The sequence below is a fragment of the Guillardia theta genome (assembly GCF_000315625.1).
Source record: "Guillardia theta CCMP2712 unplaced genomic scaffold GUITHscaffold_43, whole genome shotgun sequence".
Taxonomy (NCBI): Eukaryota; class Cryptophyceae; order Pyrenomonadales; family Geminigeraceae; genus Guillardia; species Guillardia theta.
Window position 1 is genome coordinate 259,474 of NW_005434631.1, and position 16,243 is coordinate 275,716.

At 50.8% G+C, this 16,243-nt stretch overlaps 5 protein-coding genes across 5 annotated transcripts; 2 read left to right on the forward strand and 3 right to left on the reverse strand.

Annotated features, from left to right (window-relative positions):
• Positions 1-49: 49 nt before the first annotated feature.
• On the reverse strand, positions 50-3,031 carry ERCC3 (ERCC3/XPB/SSL2/Rad25 nucleotide excision repair; the record flags this gene model as incomplete). Its single annotated transcript, XM_005830878.1, has 18 exons — positions 50-112; positions 162-239; positions 296-360; positions 408-464; positions 510-585; positions 628-681; positions 724-769; positions 818-888; positions 941-995; positions 1,042-1,091; positions 1,146-1,203; positions 1,251-1,324; positions 1,375-1,428; positions 1,480-1,555; positions 1,604-1,644; positions 1,697-2,698; positions 2,749-2,892; positions 3,011-3,031. 18 exons carry the CDS (start codon positions 3,029-3,031, stop codon positions 50-52), a joined length of 2,085 nt encoding a protein of 694 aa, XP_005830935.1.
• A 1,351-nt stretch (positions 3,032-4,382) lies between these two features.
• GUITHDRAFT_163692 (hypothetical protein) lies at positions 4,383-4,973 on the forward strand (the record flags this gene model as incomplete). The annotated part of the gene is made up of 2 exons (XM_005830879.1): positions 4,383-4,643; positions 4,691-4,973. The coding sequence occupies 2 exons, from the start codon at positions 4,386-4,388 to the stop codon at positions 4,847-4,849; spliced, it is 417 nt and encodes a 138-aa protein (XP_005830936.1). The 3' UTR covers positions 4,850-4,973.
• A 66-nt stretch (positions 4,974-5,039) lies between these two features.
• Positions 5,040-6,299, reverse strand: GUITHDRAFT_157983 (hypothetical protein; the record flags this gene model as incomplete). The annotated part of the gene is made up of 2 exons (XM_005830880.1): positions 5,040-5,378; positions 5,457-6,299. The coding sequence occupies 2 exons, from the start codon at positions 6,297-6,299 to the stop codon at positions 5,040-5,042; spliced, it is 1,182 nt and encodes a 393-aa protein (XP_005830937.1).
• Positions 6,300-12,127: 5,828 nt separating this feature from the next.
• GUITHDRAFT_153114 (hypothetical protein) lies at positions 12,128-13,419 on the forward strand. Its single transcript, XM_005830881.1, has one exon. The coding sequence runs from the start codon at positions 12,469-12,471 to the stop codon at positions 13,228-13,230; it is 762 nt and encodes a 253-aa protein (XP_005830938.1). The 5' UTR covers positions 12,128-12,468; the 3' UTR covers positions 13,231-13,419.
• Positions 13,420-14,303: 884 nt separating this feature from the next.
• GUITHDRAFT_153115 (hypothetical protein) lies at positions 14,304-14,863 on the reverse strand (the record flags this gene model as incomplete). Its single annotated transcript, XM_005830882.1, has 1 exon — positions 14,304-14,863. A coding segment is annotated over exon 1 (229 nt), but the record flags the coding sequence as incomplete, so codon positions are not given.
• Between the last annotated feature and the right edge of the window lie 1,380 nt (positions 14,864-16,243).

The following is a 16,243-nucleotide window of genomic DNA, read 5'->3' on the forward strand; positions in this document are numbered from 1 at the left end:
CCTCCTCTCCCCAATCCCTCTCCTTCTCTTGCTGCCTCCCCTCACTTGGTCAGTTCTTCGGTTTCTTCTTGCTGTAGAACTTCTCGAAGTCCTTGTGGCGAGGCCCTGCGGGCTGAGCAAGGGGTTCAGTTGAATCAACTCCCTCTCCCTGCTCTGCTCACCCTCTGTCTCTCATACTCTCCATACACCAGACTCTTGCCGCCGCTCAGGCCGCTCATGCTCCCAGAGACTCGTTTCACCTTGCACGCAACGTCAACATGGCTTTGGAGGAGGTACATGCAAGCTCAGGGCTCACCGATCCTGTTCCGTAGGCTCCAGCAGACTGGAGAGCAGCCTGTACGCGTTCCTTGGCTTCTTTCCCTGCCAACTGAGTAAGAGGAGAGCGGAAACCAAGAGCGAAGTGTTACTGTCTTCGATGGCGAGCTGCAGCAGATCCTTCTCAAGCTCTGTACCGCCATACTTGCCTGCATGGCGCATCAACAGCGGGGGGGGAGGCAGCAAGGAGCGACCTGCGCCCTTGTTCATGGTGAAGATGTCCAGTCCGCGATGGTCCTCGAGCTGTGTGACAACCTTGAACGCGTAGCCCTGCATGCGCGTCAGGAGGATGAGGAAGGGCTCTGTTCTCACCTGATCCACTAGATATCTCTGTCGCTTCGTCGAGTAGTACATCTCCTGCGTGTCCTGCGATGGTTGAGGGGCGCGGGGAGGAGGGCACGAGTTCACCTTGGATACGAGGGTATAGAAATGCGCGTTGTATCGGGCATTGGAACTGTAGGCCGTCAGAGACGGGAATGCCTTCCGTCCTGCCTCGTGTTACCCGGGTTTGGGGCGGAGGATGCGGCCAAGTCGTTGAGCTTCCTTCTGCCTTGACCCGAAGTTGGAAGAGATCTGCTCGCAAGGGAGGGTGAGCAGCGCGAGCTCGTTGCTGGGACTCTCCCACCTGGATGATGACGGAGGCGTCGGGGAGATCGATGGCGGCATCTCCGACGGACGACCTTGCATGCATCTCAGCGTCTTGATGTGACCAGGGAGCCTTCTTACATGAACAGCGTCTTGACCTCGGAGCTCGCGTCACGAAACTTGCTCAGGACCTTGCAACGCATGGGTCAGGATGGCAGGGCGAGAGGCTACCATGGTCCAATCACCTCCTCCCTCGTCGCTGCATCGTCATCTCCGGTCATGCAACGACGATTCATCCGATCGCTGTGGAAGGCGATGAGACAAGTAGCAGCAGCGCCAAGGAAGGCAACCTGTAGGCAACGATGGGACGAAGGTCGTCGGAGAACACAATGATCTTGTGCCCAGCCTCCTCCCAAAAATGAATCTGGTCCACCAACCATCACCTCAGAACAAGCAGCATCGCAAGTTTCTCACAAGAAATTCCACGGCAGCAAGTTTGTTTGGATTCATGATCCATAGATCCTTTCTCTGTGAACATCCTCAGTTGTCAACAAGAAGGTTGATCGATTCCTTCTGAACCTGCCGGGCTGTGGATTCAAGGTACGTTCGCATGAAGAGAGGTGTCATCGGGCACCAAACCTCCACACATTGAACTCTTTAGCTCATGTTAGGAGCAGGGAGAACCCGAAGAAAAACAGCTGACCTTGCAAGATATCCTTGGTTTGAGAGATCCTGCCAGTCTGCCTGTAGGAAAAGAATCAACAGGGTCTTGGAAGTACGACAGTGAACAAGCAACCTCATAGAGCTTCGGCCCTATCAGATTCTTGAGCTCTTTGATCTTGTCGTCTTCACGGACGAGCGTCGCCGTCAGTCCAAGCTTGCAGTGGGCATTCACTACGTTGAGAACTTGCCAGAACTTCTCAGCAAAACTCAGGTGAACCTCGTCCAGCACTATGATCCCCCACTGCCGCTTCTTGATCTCTTCGATCAGCGCCTCACCCGCCTTCGATCTCTTCTTGTCCAACGTGATCATAGGATAGGTTGTGATAAGGAGTTTCCCAAGAGGCTTGTTCTGCCAGTCTCCTCCTTTGCTCAGAAAGCAAGTAACGTCTGACTCCTTCACGTTGGTCCAGGTGCTGGTGAACTGCTGCTTCCACTGCGTCACCGCCATGGACGTATTGCAGATCACAGCAGCGCACTTCTTGATATTCGCAACAGCTGAGATCCCAACCAGCGTCTTGCCTGCACCACAGGGGAGGACGATGAAACCCGAACGAGCTCTGCCGTGCGAGAACATCTTGGAAAGGGATTTCTCTTGGTAGGAGCGAATGAAAGTCCCTGGCCGGGCCTCGATCTTGAGGTCCGGAGTGACCCTGTCGTTTGCGAAGTCATACTCCTCGAGCACGGGCAGGTTGATCTCAAGGCACTGCTTCTTCACATCAAGGTGCATGCTCCGACGGATCTCGATCTGCCACATCTGAGACCTCGGCACGTCGTTCCCACGGACGTCAGCCCCGCTGTCATCTTCACCGATCTCGATGAGATCTTCCAGTGCAGCCACCTCGTCCTTCCTTGCCTCGTCCTTCTTCGCCCCTTTGTCGTCATTCAGCGCCCCCATGGACGGCTCACCCTTGCCCAACACGTTCATGCCCTCTGGCAGGGAAGGCATGTCGGTGTCGTTGAGGATGCCTTGACCTTCCCTTCCAGTCATTGCGCTCTTGATGACATCGTCTCCTCTCAGCCGCTCATAGATTGCCTTGGAAGGAGTCTCCAGGAAGAAGCGGTCATCCACTATCACCTGGTACACCCTGTCACTCGCATGCTACACAATACAGGGAGCGTCCCAACCATCTTCACTTTTCCGTACACAGCTGTGCAGTTGCGGATGAAGTTCTCAATGGATGTCGGCACTCGCGTCTTGCACAGCATGCTGAGCCGAGAGATGATGGTCTCAGAGTCCAACCCGATGGAGACCGCAGCGTGCAGGGAGTGCTGTTATGCAACAAAGTGAGCCCAGGACATGTAAGAGGAAGATGCAAGTCGTTGCAAGGACACGAAGGGCACTTGCCTGTGTCATCTCATACTCATTGATGTATTCGCACCTACTGACCGGCTCCGCAATAGCGATCATGAAGTCTTCAGCGTACTTGAAGAAGGGAGAGAATCGTTCAAGGAAGCAGTGTTTGTTCCTCCCCACACACAAGGGCCGTGTTGAATGGTCTCCTTTCAGTTGTAGATCGCTCCAGTCTTTCTCTTCCTCTTCTTCATCCTCGTCTTCCGAGTCGCCAACCTCGCTCTGTGCTTCCTCCTCCTCCGACTTCTGCTTCTCCGATGGGGGCAGAATTTTCAGTTTGATCCTCCCGCTGCTCTCCTTCTCTCCTCCTCCTCCCCCTCCTCCTGAAGTGACTCTTGAATCCTCACTATCGGCTCTCTCTCCTCCTCCGTCTCCTCCCTCGTCTCCTCCCTCCCTCCTCCTCTTCTCAGGCCCTCCTCCCATGGACGCCCAACAGAGAACAGGGATCCTCATCCCCGCTCAACCCCGCACTATCTGCCTCAGTGCCGGCCTACTGACCGGCCGGGCCCAGTACCGGGCCAAAGAGTACGCTGTCAGTACCCTTGGGAGTTGAAGGAACAGAACAAAGGGGGGTGGGGTAGGGAAATTCGGAGCTGTATACGTGGGGTACAAAGTAGCACATTTGGGGGTGAAGGCGAATATAGGGGGGGTACTTTGACGGAGGTCAGCGGCCTCTGGTTTCTATAAGGACCCCTCCCGTCATGCACCCATAAATTTTCTATCCAACCGGTTATATTTACTGTAATGATACCCGTACTCAGATAACCCCCACCTCCCTGCAAACACTGGCACCCTCACATATAAATCGTGTCGAGATTCCCCCGGTCCATGCCGAGGAGAAGCAGGGAGTGGGAGGGAAAGGAATGAGGGGAGGGCAGGAAAGCACAAGACAGATCGACTGGTGACTATCTCGATGATAGAATGGCTCGGAGGGACAAAGAACGATGTTGAGTTGAGACTCATGTTGTGCAGGTAGAACACACACAATCAGAAACGAATGGGAAGACTCATGCGTAGGTAGGGAAATTGAGAGTAGGCTGCATCCCGACCAATGCAGAGCAAAGCGTTCAAGTTTTGAGGCACAGATTCAAGCTGCTTTTGTTGGGAAAGAGAACCCAAGAGGCATGGAAAGGGGAACGCAACGAGAAATAGTGGGATCTTTGTGTTTGCGGGCAAGAGAAAACGATTTATTGAGGGGTTCATTATTTCTTGTACACCTCCAATACTAGAATGTGTGCAAGACTCAGGCAAAAGAGAAGCTTTCATGGAGCCATCTTTCAAATGGAAGAAGTAGAAACAGAAATAAGAGTAGATGGAGAACGGGGAGTTAGGTCTAAAAGCTCATTGCGTATATCATCGGCACGCTAAGACCCTTGGTTCTCGGCCCCTTTGCTAACTCGTTTGTGTGAAGATGATGCAGAAGGCTTTGTTTGGACTTCTCTTGCTCTACGTGAGCGGCGCATCCGCTTTCGCTCCTTCCATGTCGCTTCCTCGCAAGCTTCCCCTCAGCAGATCCCACGTCCAGAGCAAGCAGTCCACCGTCTGCAGCATGGATCGCTCTCAGTTCGCCAATGCTGCTGTATCTTCTGCTCTCATTGCATCCATTGCCTTGTTCTCCCCTGCTATCGCTCCTGTCGACGCTGCAGTAGCTCCCAACCCCTATGCTAAGGTGGCATTACTTCACTTTTGTTGATGTATCTCTCATGCCCATCACAGGATCAGCCTACCGAGGTTAAGACTGAGACCAAGAAGAGCGAAGGAGGAAACGCTGGTCTGGTCGCTATCCCCCTTCTTGCAGGCTTGGCCCTTTCCTACCCTTTCTTTTCCCGTAGCACGGAGAGACTCGTCGAGAAGGCGCAGGGCAAGAGGAAGTAAACGAGCCTCCTGAGGTTCTGCTCTGGAACATCCTCACGATCTGATATACTCCATTCGCCGAAAGATTTTGGATATGACTTTCGTAGTTTGGTTCATAGCAAATAAAACAATACAATATCAAAGACTAAGGAAGCTAGCTTCCATCCAGCTTTCTCACGCAATAGATATTTGTGATCTTGTGCTCCGCTGATCAAGGCATTCCTCTCCACACGTACACAATATCATGATGGCCTTGCCCGTTAAATTTGGAGGAGGCGCAACGAGTGTAGGCACCCATATCAGGAAACCAGATCCAGTCACCCACATTCAGTTCTGGGAGTCTCGTGCAAGGCAGCACAACATCGATACTGTCACACGTGGGGCCGAACAGCTTCGTAGGTACAATGCGCACCGGATCGACGGGATCAAAGAGAACATGCGGAACCACGACTGCGTGATCGAATACCACACAGTTGAAGGATCCGTAGCAGCCATCATTGATATACAGCGCAACCTCGGGAGCATTGTCCTCACCGACTGCCTCTGACTTCTTGAATACTAGGATGTCTTGACCATCGTTCTCCTTGCCGGGTCTGGCCCCAAAAGACTCAATCTCAGCAGTATCTGCAAGCTGTGACTCGCTAAGCTGTCTCTTGGCAATGACAGCAACTGCGTAGGTATGGCTGGCACAAACCATGTACCTGCCAGGCTCTGCAATGATCTGAACTCCTGAAGATGGAGGAAAGAAGTGATCCAAAGCGTCGGACAAAGTCAATGCAACATCTCGGAACGAAAATTCACCATCGTCTGTCCCAGGGAATCCTCCACCGCAATCGAGAAGAACTGGATTGAATCCATAGCTAGAGGCGAGATCGAAAGCTTCCCTGGCAGATTCCACGGCATCCGCGAACGGTTTGAGATCCCCACAGCCCGATCCCACGTGAAAGCTGAAGCCAACCACATTGATTCCCAAGGCCTTGCTCGTTTGCAGGAGCGCGTCCCACTCGTGCTTCGGGGCTCCAAATTTGGAGTTGAAGCGACAGACGGATTTCGAGTCATCGACAGCGATCCGGATCACAATTTCTGCATCGGGGAAGATGTCAGCAATCTTGTAAAGCTCCTCAATGTTGTCTGCAGTCATCTTCTTCACACCGGACCTCTTCGCAAAGCTAATCATACTTGCTTGCTTGCAAGGATTTGCATATATAATCCTGGAAGGCTCCACACCAAGTTCCAAAGCAGCCTTGATTTCAGCCTTACTGGCGCAGTCGAAGCCACAACCAGCAAGGGCCAGCATTCGGGCAATGTATGCGTCGTTGTTACATTTCACGGCGTAGAATGGCTTTACTCTTGGAAGAAGCACTTTCCATTGGTTGAGTTTTGCAAGGACAGTCGTAAGATCGACGACGTAGAATGGATCTTGATCGGTGAGCTCAGTGGAAATGTCAGCAAGCAGCTTGCTCATTTCCATCGTTGCATCGATCTTGCGAACACACTCGTCATCTAGGATGGATTCCACTCCTTTGTTCTCCATGAAGACTTCAGGGCCCCATTTGTCGCAGTCCGGCTGGTCCGGACAAACTCCCTTTTCATCTGCAGAAATAGATGCCAGTGCATTCTTCTGGTCGATAACATCACTGTTGTTGCTGGTGATGCCTGCAAGGTCTGCATGAATCCTGTCAGGGAGGACGGCCGGGATACAAGGAGCTTCCATAGCGCTTAAGTGAAAGGGAACAGAACGAGGGTCTGATCTTTGAACTTGATTCTCTTTGGCCTCAGGCAGCTAGCACAATGCAGGCTGGCTACGAAAGGCAGGAGGGATTCTCTCAACTAAGGGAGAGCAGAAAGGCAGCTAGCGGAAGGAGAAGCGAGAGGAGAGGCGGAGGACGGGAAGTCAGAGGACGCTGGATGGAAATCGAAGTTTGATGAGGCGCGTGCCTACAATGTTGTTGGATGGAGGGGGTACATCCTAAGGGGGTGGTGGTCCGTCATGACCCCAATAGTACCGGGTACATTTCCACTTCCATCTACTGGCGCGATGTAGGCTGGGGTACCGTGGGGAAGAAACGATGGTGGGGTGCTAAATTACGAGGTTGGGGTTGGGTCCTGTAGCAAGTGGGGTGGGTTTTCCAAGATCCGCACGAGACTCGCTTAAACAAATATAGACACAGAAGCGGGGGTAGGGTTATCAAGGAAGGGTTATCGATTGAATTCAATCATATTGGACCGGTATTTTGAGCTTTCGAATCAGTTAAAAAGGGGGTAGGGTTTTTGGTTTTCATTCGCTAGGGTGGGTAGGGAGCTTTTTTCAGGGGTGCGCTGGAGATGTGATGCCAGGGTACCGGATCCTGTATTTGCAAGGTCAGGGTAGCTACATGGCTCGAATTTTCTATTACCAAAGTCAGAAAATCGACATTCCTTGAGAGCCCTCAGAGTACAAGGGCCTGGTATAACCGACGTATGTGTCTGGTGATGGAATCCTGACCACCGTATGAGTTTCCCAGAATTACAGCTCGAATGCTCAGGTGGGGTGGTATACCACTCGCTATCCTCGTTCTGCACCCCACAAAACCCATTGCTGGATGCAATCTCGGGGTCTGTCCTAGTTGATAATTAGGGGGTGGGGTAGTTTTGAGAACCCAAAACCTGGGGGGTCCTCCCAGGCCTTGCCAGAAAGAATAGATTTAGCTGGACATAGTAAATCAAAAGAATCAGCTAATATGATAAAGTACCACCCCCCTATCTACCAGACTCTTTTGCTTTCTTATTACCCCAGCTAGAATGTTATCCACCCCCTAGAATCCAGTCACCTACCCGTACCATTTGAGGATACCCACCCACCTCACCAACAACGTACTGAGGGGCCAGAGTGTGAAATCTATTTCCGTTCACCATGTTCGCTCTTGTTCGCAACGTCGAGTCTCTCAAGGCTGTCAGGTAAGACGACGGGAAGAGGAGAAACTTGCACTCTGCCTTGTACCTCTTGGTTACCAGATGCTCATTCAACTTATTCCTTCTTGCTTCATTACCCCCCCCCCCCCCCCCCCCCACACACACACACCATCTCTCCCCCTTAGTTGATAAGCTTTCCTGTGCATTGCCACGGCCCTGTGCTTGTTGCACAACTCTGTATAGTAGTGTGTGTATTTTTTTTCGTATGGAGGTATCAACCCACTGCTTTCACGTCATTCTTCACCCCTTGAAGCCATCTGTGCTTCAATGTGCAAAAATGCAACACAGCTTTAGGACTGGAACATTCTACCTGCGTCGAATACCATCTTCTTGTACCCGCTACTTGATCCCTTTCATGAATATGTGTCGCATGCTATGCATAAGGCATTGTTTCCACATACTAAACCATCTCGAACCAAGGCATAGAATCGAGCCCATTTCTGAATAATGATGTTTGGTCGTTGTGCAGCTATGTCGAGGCCTACGGTGCCGGCCAGTTCGATGGCCAGAGCTCTGGACACGACTTCTACGGGGTATAGTTGACCGCTCCGTTGAAATGCGCCTGACTCGACTTTCAGACCCTCTGGCTTCCCCCAACTGGATGGGTGAACAACTGTGATGGCGGCCGCTCCCACTCGTATTGTGACTACCGCCAGCAATAAGCTTGCACGACCAAATCCTTTGCGGTGGAGGGTACACAACATTCTAGCATATCTTTGACTTGAACATCTACGAGAACCTCAAACTTTGTTTCCTTTTTACGGCCCATACACCACAGTGGAACTGAGACTGACTACCACTTATTTTCCCATTAACGAGTGTCACGCAAATGCTACAGACTGCTTCTGGTATCGTCTGGATGACATGCGAACGCAGCAAATGGTCAAAATCTGTGAATTTATGTAGAATGTTTGCGGCGCCGCTGCAGCGGCAGACGGACAACTAATCAACTTGCGACGTATCTGGCAATGAGCGGAGCCTGTGACGGAATACAAGTTTGTTAGACTTGTACTAGTCCAAAGTCACGCAGACGTCACATCGACCTTAGTTGTAACAAGACAGTTTTTGCTCAAGACCGAGTTTAATGCACACAAAACCAGAATTGAGGAGCACATGAGAGATTAGGATGTGAAACCCAAGCATCCAGACATGAGAGGACCTTAGCAAGACGGCTAGGAAAGCCCCCCTCTTCGTCCCACACGCTACATGTCCGCCTTGCCACGTAAGTCGTCTTGGTTTACAGGAGAGTTTTTGTTAACATGGCGCTATCTGACTGGCACGGCTGGCATACGTTCCATCCTCCCCCCGAGTTTCTGAAATAGTACGTTACATCGGACGTCAGAAAGTCACGCAAACAAGAATGTCAGCAGATCCAAGTCAAGATACGACGATACATCGTCAAGTTCACAGTCATGCTGAGTGGGCAATAACCATTCAAGGATTGTCCATTCTGAAGAAGATTTTCATGCAGAGCTATTAGATGTGCAGTAAAGAGATAAGGAAGATGCATAGCGAGCGGGTGCAATGAAGAGCGATAGAGTATAGGATAAGAGAGTCTGAAGAGAGAGAAGATAAGAGAGAGAGAGAGAGAGAGAGAGAGAGAGAGAGCGTGCCCGCCGGCATTTGAAGACCAAAAGATAAATTTTTTGAACCGTAAAGAACTTGTGACCAGAGATTGCTGCCGCGAGATTGGAACATCCGTTTCAAGGCATCTGAAGATTGTTGTGCAGTAGTACCTTGTTCGCCGATCCAGAAGTAGCTCCAGTTATGCATGCCACAGCCTAGCTCCATGACATGAAACTTCCGCCAGATCTCCTGGTAGTTCCATTTGATCCTACTCAAAGATCAAGAAGATTAAAATCGAATAAGCTTCAAGTGCGTTTCCACACGGTTAAGCAGATATTCGACCGACCAATCTGGCTGGGGAAGGCTTGTTTTTCCAATTCGAAGATCAATCAAACAAATTGAGGCTGAAATGAGAGGCCTAAACAACTTGCGGCTAGAGAGAGAGCCTGATTGAAGAGAGGAGTCATCCGAATTTGTAAGGCTTGAATTGCATGAATTTTCGACAGTAACGAAACGATACCAAGAAAGAAAAAACTCCAGTAAACAATTCAACTAACCAAATATAAGATCAACATGATTGAGCATGTAATCGGGGCCCATAACCGACGGAATACAAGTTTGTTAGACTTGTACTAGTCCAAAGTCACGCAGACGTCACATCGACCTTAGTTGTAACAAGACAGTTTTTGCTCAAGACCGAGTTTAATGCACACAAAACCAGAATTGAGGAGCACATGAGAGATTAGGATGTGAAACCCAAGCATCCAGACATGAGAGGACCTTAGCAAGACGGCTAGGAAAGCCCCCCTCTTCGTCCCACACGCTACATGTCCGCCTTGCCACGTAAGTCGTCTTGGTTTACAGGAGAGTTTTTGTTAACATGGCGCTATCTGACTGGCACGGCTGGCATACGTTCCATCAGCCTGCCTATCTGATCGCCGGATGGTCGTCACGGAGGAGTTCTTCCTGTGGCGCGCCTGGCAGTGGCCGGGCCGCGCGGCTGCCACTGGGGCCGGGGGCGCGCCGGCTGGGCGACCCGCCGCGGCCCGTCTCCGACAGCAGTGCCACCGGTGACTGTCGGATAAGCCGGGAGGATAAGAGTTAGTTGGTTCTCACTGTCCGATGTTTTCTCTTCTCCGAGCGCCGTCACAGTAGCCGGGCACCGTCTGACACGCTGGTTTAGTTCTCTAAAAGCCTGTTTAGAGCGCACGGTAGTACTTGACTAGTCGTTCAGTGCGGCCGACCGGGCCCGGGCCTTGCCGGTGATCGTCACCGGACGGTCCGATCACTGAGCTCAGTTCGGTGGCTTCTTTACAGTCTCGATTTTACAAGCAATTTGTACCGGGTTTTTAAAAGACCTATATTATATTATAGAATCTGTCACGGGAGGCCTTGTACCAGAAACTCCTCGTTGCTAGTACTTCCTTGGAGTGATTTGAAGGGGTAGTTTTGCCTGGAATCCGATGGGTAATAGGGCCCGTTTCTTGTGCAGGGTTTTCGATTAGTGATGCGACGCGCCTCAGAGTCTTAAGTGTACCCCCCTCTATGAGCCTGATGTCCACGGGTGGGGGTATGCGGACCCAAGTGGAAAGGTATCTCTGCTCTATGGGTGATCACGGATCAAGCAAGGGGTGGGGTGATTTACAGAATTTCCTGTGCTCTGAATTGAAGAAAGCACAAATTGCGTGTTTTCAAGGGTGCTATTAGTCAAAGTTTGTTGTATTTTTATGGTGGGGTGGTAATATTTGAAATATACCCATAAATGTTTTGCTGGGTGTTGAAAGATCTTTCGGGGTGACTTTTGTTGGGGTGGTTTTTTTAAAACCTGTTTTATAAGTTTTTTTTTAAAATACTAAAAATAGTTTTAGGCTCCAAAAAGTAAAATAGTTTGACTTGCAGCTTGCTGAAACGACATTGAGTGAAAACGTTTCACGAATAGAGAAGAATTTGCTCTTGGAAGCAAAATGTGAAATGATCTTCTTTCAGTTTTTACAACGAGCCCCCCTAGCCATCTCACCTCAATTTCTAAAAATATCAACAAAGCGTTCCTTCTGGTACCTTTGGTTTCTCATTTTAGCATCAAATGACTTCGATCGTTGTGATCTCCCCTGCCAGGTCAATAAGGCTGACCAAAAAAACATTGTTTTTAACTTTGTTTTAAACAGGGGTGAGCGAATTCGATTTCGGCTACAGGTATCTGAATTGGGTCTCATGTTCGTCAAGATCATCAAAGCTCTTTTTGTAATATAAATATTTGCCAACTTGAATTCAAATTTCACAAGCAAAAAGCATCAAAATGTCAAATTAGAGGAGCCCTACTGAAAACGAAGCAAAATACAATTGAATTCCCCCCAACCCTACCCGTGAAATCGAGAATGCTATTGCTGTGTCCCATGACCCATCATCTAGTACCCCTACCCCCTTTTACCTCTCTTTGGAGAACTACCCCGCCTTCATCTTTCAAACTTGAATAATCTGCGATTTCAATTGACGATCTATAAAGTTTAAATATTATATGAGTATTTGAAGAAATAAACGTTCAAATTAAAATTTATTTTTGAACATTTGAGCTCAAAATCTTCCACCCTACGGGATATTTTCAACAGACCCCAACAAAGTAGCAGGACCCGTCCACTGATCACCCCCACCCCCTTTTTGATAAATTTCCTCTCCTCCTTCGCTCGACTCCCGCCCAACCCTCTCCTCTCGTTCTTGCAATCCCCCTTCACCTTCCCCCCTCTCTCTTTCTCATCCTTTCCCGTCCCTCCTTTTTCTCCTCAACTCTCTTCTAGTCTCCTCGTATATTCAATCTTGCACGATCCTGCCAGATTTCCCTCCCTCATCTGCCATTCTTGATCTCGTAATCTAGATCACACTCTGGGTTTCGTGAAGGACGACTTTGATTGTTTATCCTGTTTTAAATCGGTTATTTATCTGAGCTGAAGACACTCTATCTTCTGCCGCAAGCTCATCAATTTATTGGTCGTGTACGTGTCTTTGTTTTGAATGGTTTATTGAAGCTACTGGCCTGGGGATCAAACCCTGGTTTGGATGGTTGTCTGAGGCACAAAAGTAGCTTCCGGATGAGATTTGCGCCAGAAACGACGAGTTATGAGAGCAACATGAACAAGACAGTCAGCAAATGCAGCTACGAAGACACTGATTACAACAGTGCATCTAAGAAGAGGAAGTTCTCATGTCATCAAGAAGTGATTGTCTCCTCGTTCTCTTTCAAGACCGGAGCGCCCAACGCAGACCTGGTGGTGGACGTCAGGTTCCTGCCCGACCCAAGAACCTTGGAGAATGAAGCTCCTGACATTGACGGGACGCACTCTCAAGTCGAGGAGTTCATCCGTGCGCGATCGAGCTTCGACAGCTTCTTCACTCAGCTCACTGAGAACGTTGCATCCGTTGTTGGCGATCTGAAGGACCGTGGCAGCGAGAGGGTGGAGCTGGCCATCGGATGCACTGCCGGTCGCCATCGATCAGTGTTCGTGGCTGAGAGGCTTGCACGATGGCTCCGTGAGAACGTGGGGGCTGACAAGGTCCGGGTGCTCCATCGTGAGATTTCCCCGAGGAGCCACCAGGAACTGATGGAAGACCTTGAACCCTTCGAGGATCAGTGCTTGATCACACCTACGGTCTGCAGAGTTGGTCCCATGCTCAAGTGCACCTACTGTCCTGACACCAACAACATGAACATCCAAGAAGTCAAGGGCCTGCAGTGCCCGTTAGCTTTGAGGAATGTCAGCTCCATCTTGGGGACAGGGCTCGAGAGCATCAAGGCGCTCCGCGAGAAGAGGAGGTTGGGATCGTTCCAGAGCAGCAGAAGTGAAATTCTGTGTGGAGAGTGGTCCCGGTCCGCTGATCACTGCGGTTCTTGATTGGTTCAGAATGTAAACATGTACATGAGGATTCCTCTATGCCGTGAAGCAGCATCGTGTAATGTAGCAAGAGGACGATGTAGAAAGAGTGTGTGCTTTATTTCGATCGATGAGGTTGAGGCGCGTAGATCGAGCTCGTTGAGTTCGCGCTCAACCTTCATGTAAGACGAATACAAGCTGATGCACCTGCCTCTGCTTTTGCCCTGTACATGTTGGGTTGAGGATGAAAACTTATCCTCCGCTTGTCTGCTCATCATCACAAGTGTCAATTGCTACACTTGTGACTGGATGATGTCAAGTGATCAAGTGCACTTGAGGAGCAGGGAAGACTCTTAAAGCAGCTCGCGAATGTGCTTCAGGGTTTCATTTCGGCAGCATGTCGCCAAGTGATGTGTTGTTCATGTTGTTGTGTGGTGGTTGGGATGTCTTTGACCTTTGAGGTTTCACCATGAATTTGTGCAGGTCAATATCCTGATTTCAGCTGGTACAGGTCCTTCCGCAGCAACCTGACCTCCTCCTTTAGCTCGCGGTTCTCGTTCATGAAATCCTGCAGTGACATGGTGAGAGGAGGAAGCAAACAGACGAGCATCGTCACCTGGAGCATCCGTTGAGTCTCCATCTGCTGCCTGTATTCAACATGAGAGAGCTGGAGGAGAGCACGGGGAGAGGTCGAGGACGGATACCAGTGAAACTGGCGGATCATGTCAAGGTGCATGTTCTTGACATCCTGTTGGATAGCTTCTTTCATCTATGCAAAACCGTCACTATTCTCTTGTCGTTTCCTCCTCCTCCTACCGCTGCCATGGCTTGCTCCATACTCGCCTGCAGGTAAGGAGACATTTCGGTACTCGTTTCATGAGTCCCGCGGAAGACTCTCCCAGGAGCTTCCGTGCCACTGGGAGCAGGAGAAGAATGCTGTTCTACCACAGGGCGAATAGCCTCCTCCTCACTCGCTGGCTTCCTGTTGGCAGGAGGAGGTGGTGGCAAGTCGGTCGGATCGACAGAAGTTCGGCTGCGCACGCTGATGACGTGTGGACTGAAGCGAAGGTCGAAGTTTGGCTGCTCCGGTCTGTTCGCGTTCCTCTGCACGTCTGTTGGGGTTTTAGTAGGAAGAGACAAGCGCTGAGGTGTGCTGATCTCCTCCTGAGAAGAAAGTCAAGAATGTTCAGATCATGGCAGCTCGAATACTGAGGGTCGTTGCATAATGTTGGAGGTGGAGTCTGTGGAGCTGGTCGGCAAGGTAAACATACGGACTGATCAAGTTTGAACAGGAGAACTCACTTGCGATTTTGTGCCTGGGACGCTCACAGTCAAACACTTGAAAAGGATGCGGTAGCAAGCAAACCTTGGGAGTTTCTACAGGTGCCTCCGGTTGCAAACCAACAGGTGAAGTGGACATGGCGTATCTAAGGAGCTCAATCAGGAGCAGGACAACCACAGCTGCTCAACCTCTTCTTCATGTTCTCTTCTTCCGCCTTTTTCGCTTGAATACGATCCAAATCTGTAGCTGACGACGTGTTCACGCTGGCGATGGGAGAGAAACCATGATTAAAAATCGAGCTGCTCGGCTCGAAGCTGTGTCTGGCATTCTCGTGCTGGAAGATTTGTCATCATGAATCTGAAGCTGATTGTCTTCGATATACCAACGGGGTCGAAGTTTCCGAAATTGGTGGGGAGAGGCCGTTGGTCTCCACCGTCGTCCTCGTCCCATGCGCAGGCTGTGGCGGAGGAGCGTTGCTCTCCGTCGGCTTTGCGTTCTCCTTGCCCGCAGTCCCTGAGGAGTGACGAGTGAGATGAGGATTTCAGCTGAATCTAGTGAGTTCTTCTCACTCTGTCTTGTCTTAGCGCTGGATTTGGGAGGAGTGAGCTGGAAACGAACAGAGTTGACGGGGCCACTATGAGCGTCCACGGCCATTGTGGGGGATCCGCCAGCTCCAAGAGCGCGAAGGTCATAGACAAACACCTGAGTGTCACTCATCAGTCTCAAGAGACTGTCATGACCTGTGTCAACCTTGCCCGTCTCAGTGCCAGCAGAGACCGTGAAGCCGTCGTTCATGAAGTCGAGGGCCGTGACGCTGCAAGTTGAGATGAGACAAGATGAGCTGAGTGCAGTCCGAGTCACTCACGGAGCATCACAGACGATTGACTTGACAAGCTTGTTGGCCTGCACGTCATAGAAGTACAGGTGCCGATCAAGCCCTGCGCTACAGAGCAGGAGCTCGTTCACGGGGGAGAACACCAACCCAGTCACCTTGACCAACATATCAGAGGCTGCGTTAGGACAAGGAGCAGCCTACCGTGCTCTTGTGATGCTTGAAGTTTGAAACTACAACATCTCCCTTGCCCGTGTCCCACAATTGCACGCACGATTCTTCTCCAGCGGCAGCCAGTATCCCCTTGCTGCCAAGAAAAATCAGTCAGGCAGGCAGCAGCCCAACCGCAGCACACCGGAAGGGAGAAAACTGAGCGGCAAGGATTGCGTCTCCTGCTCCTTGTCCTGTCCGGATCCAGTGGGGAGTAGTGGACGAGGAGATGGTATGTACAACTACGTCTCCCACCCGGGACCCCGAGGCGACGAAATCATCTCTGTCGTTGAAGGAGCAGCAGGTGATCTCCGAGCGGTGACCATGGAGCACCTGGTCCATACTGTCATCAGCACCATGAGAGCATGGAGGCAACACTACCTTGGACGTCTCTCTCTTCTTGCAGTCCCAGATCCTCAAAGTGCGATCGTCACTCCCGCTGCAGATCGTGAGGGATTGGGACGCGAACGTGAGGGCGGAGACGGCACTGGGCTTGCTAGCCGATAGATTGGAGGTTGTGAGCGTGTCTATGTGAGCTCCTGCTGGCGTGAACAAACCGATGCTACCAGTCGTCTTGCTTCCCACCGCCATGATCTAAAGGCAACATGAAAAAGTACCCGTCTCCTTCCCGGTCGTACCTGAGCAGAGCGACTCCATCCAAGAGTGGAGGTCTTGCCGAGATCATGCTGTAGAGCGAAGTCTGCCTTTCC

What these genes read in the sequence shown, in the direction of transcription:
- GUITHDRAFT_153114 (XM_005830881.1), top strand. Translation starts at nt 12,469, where the DNA reads ATGAACAAGACAGTCAGCAAATGCAGCTACGAAGACACTGATTACAAC.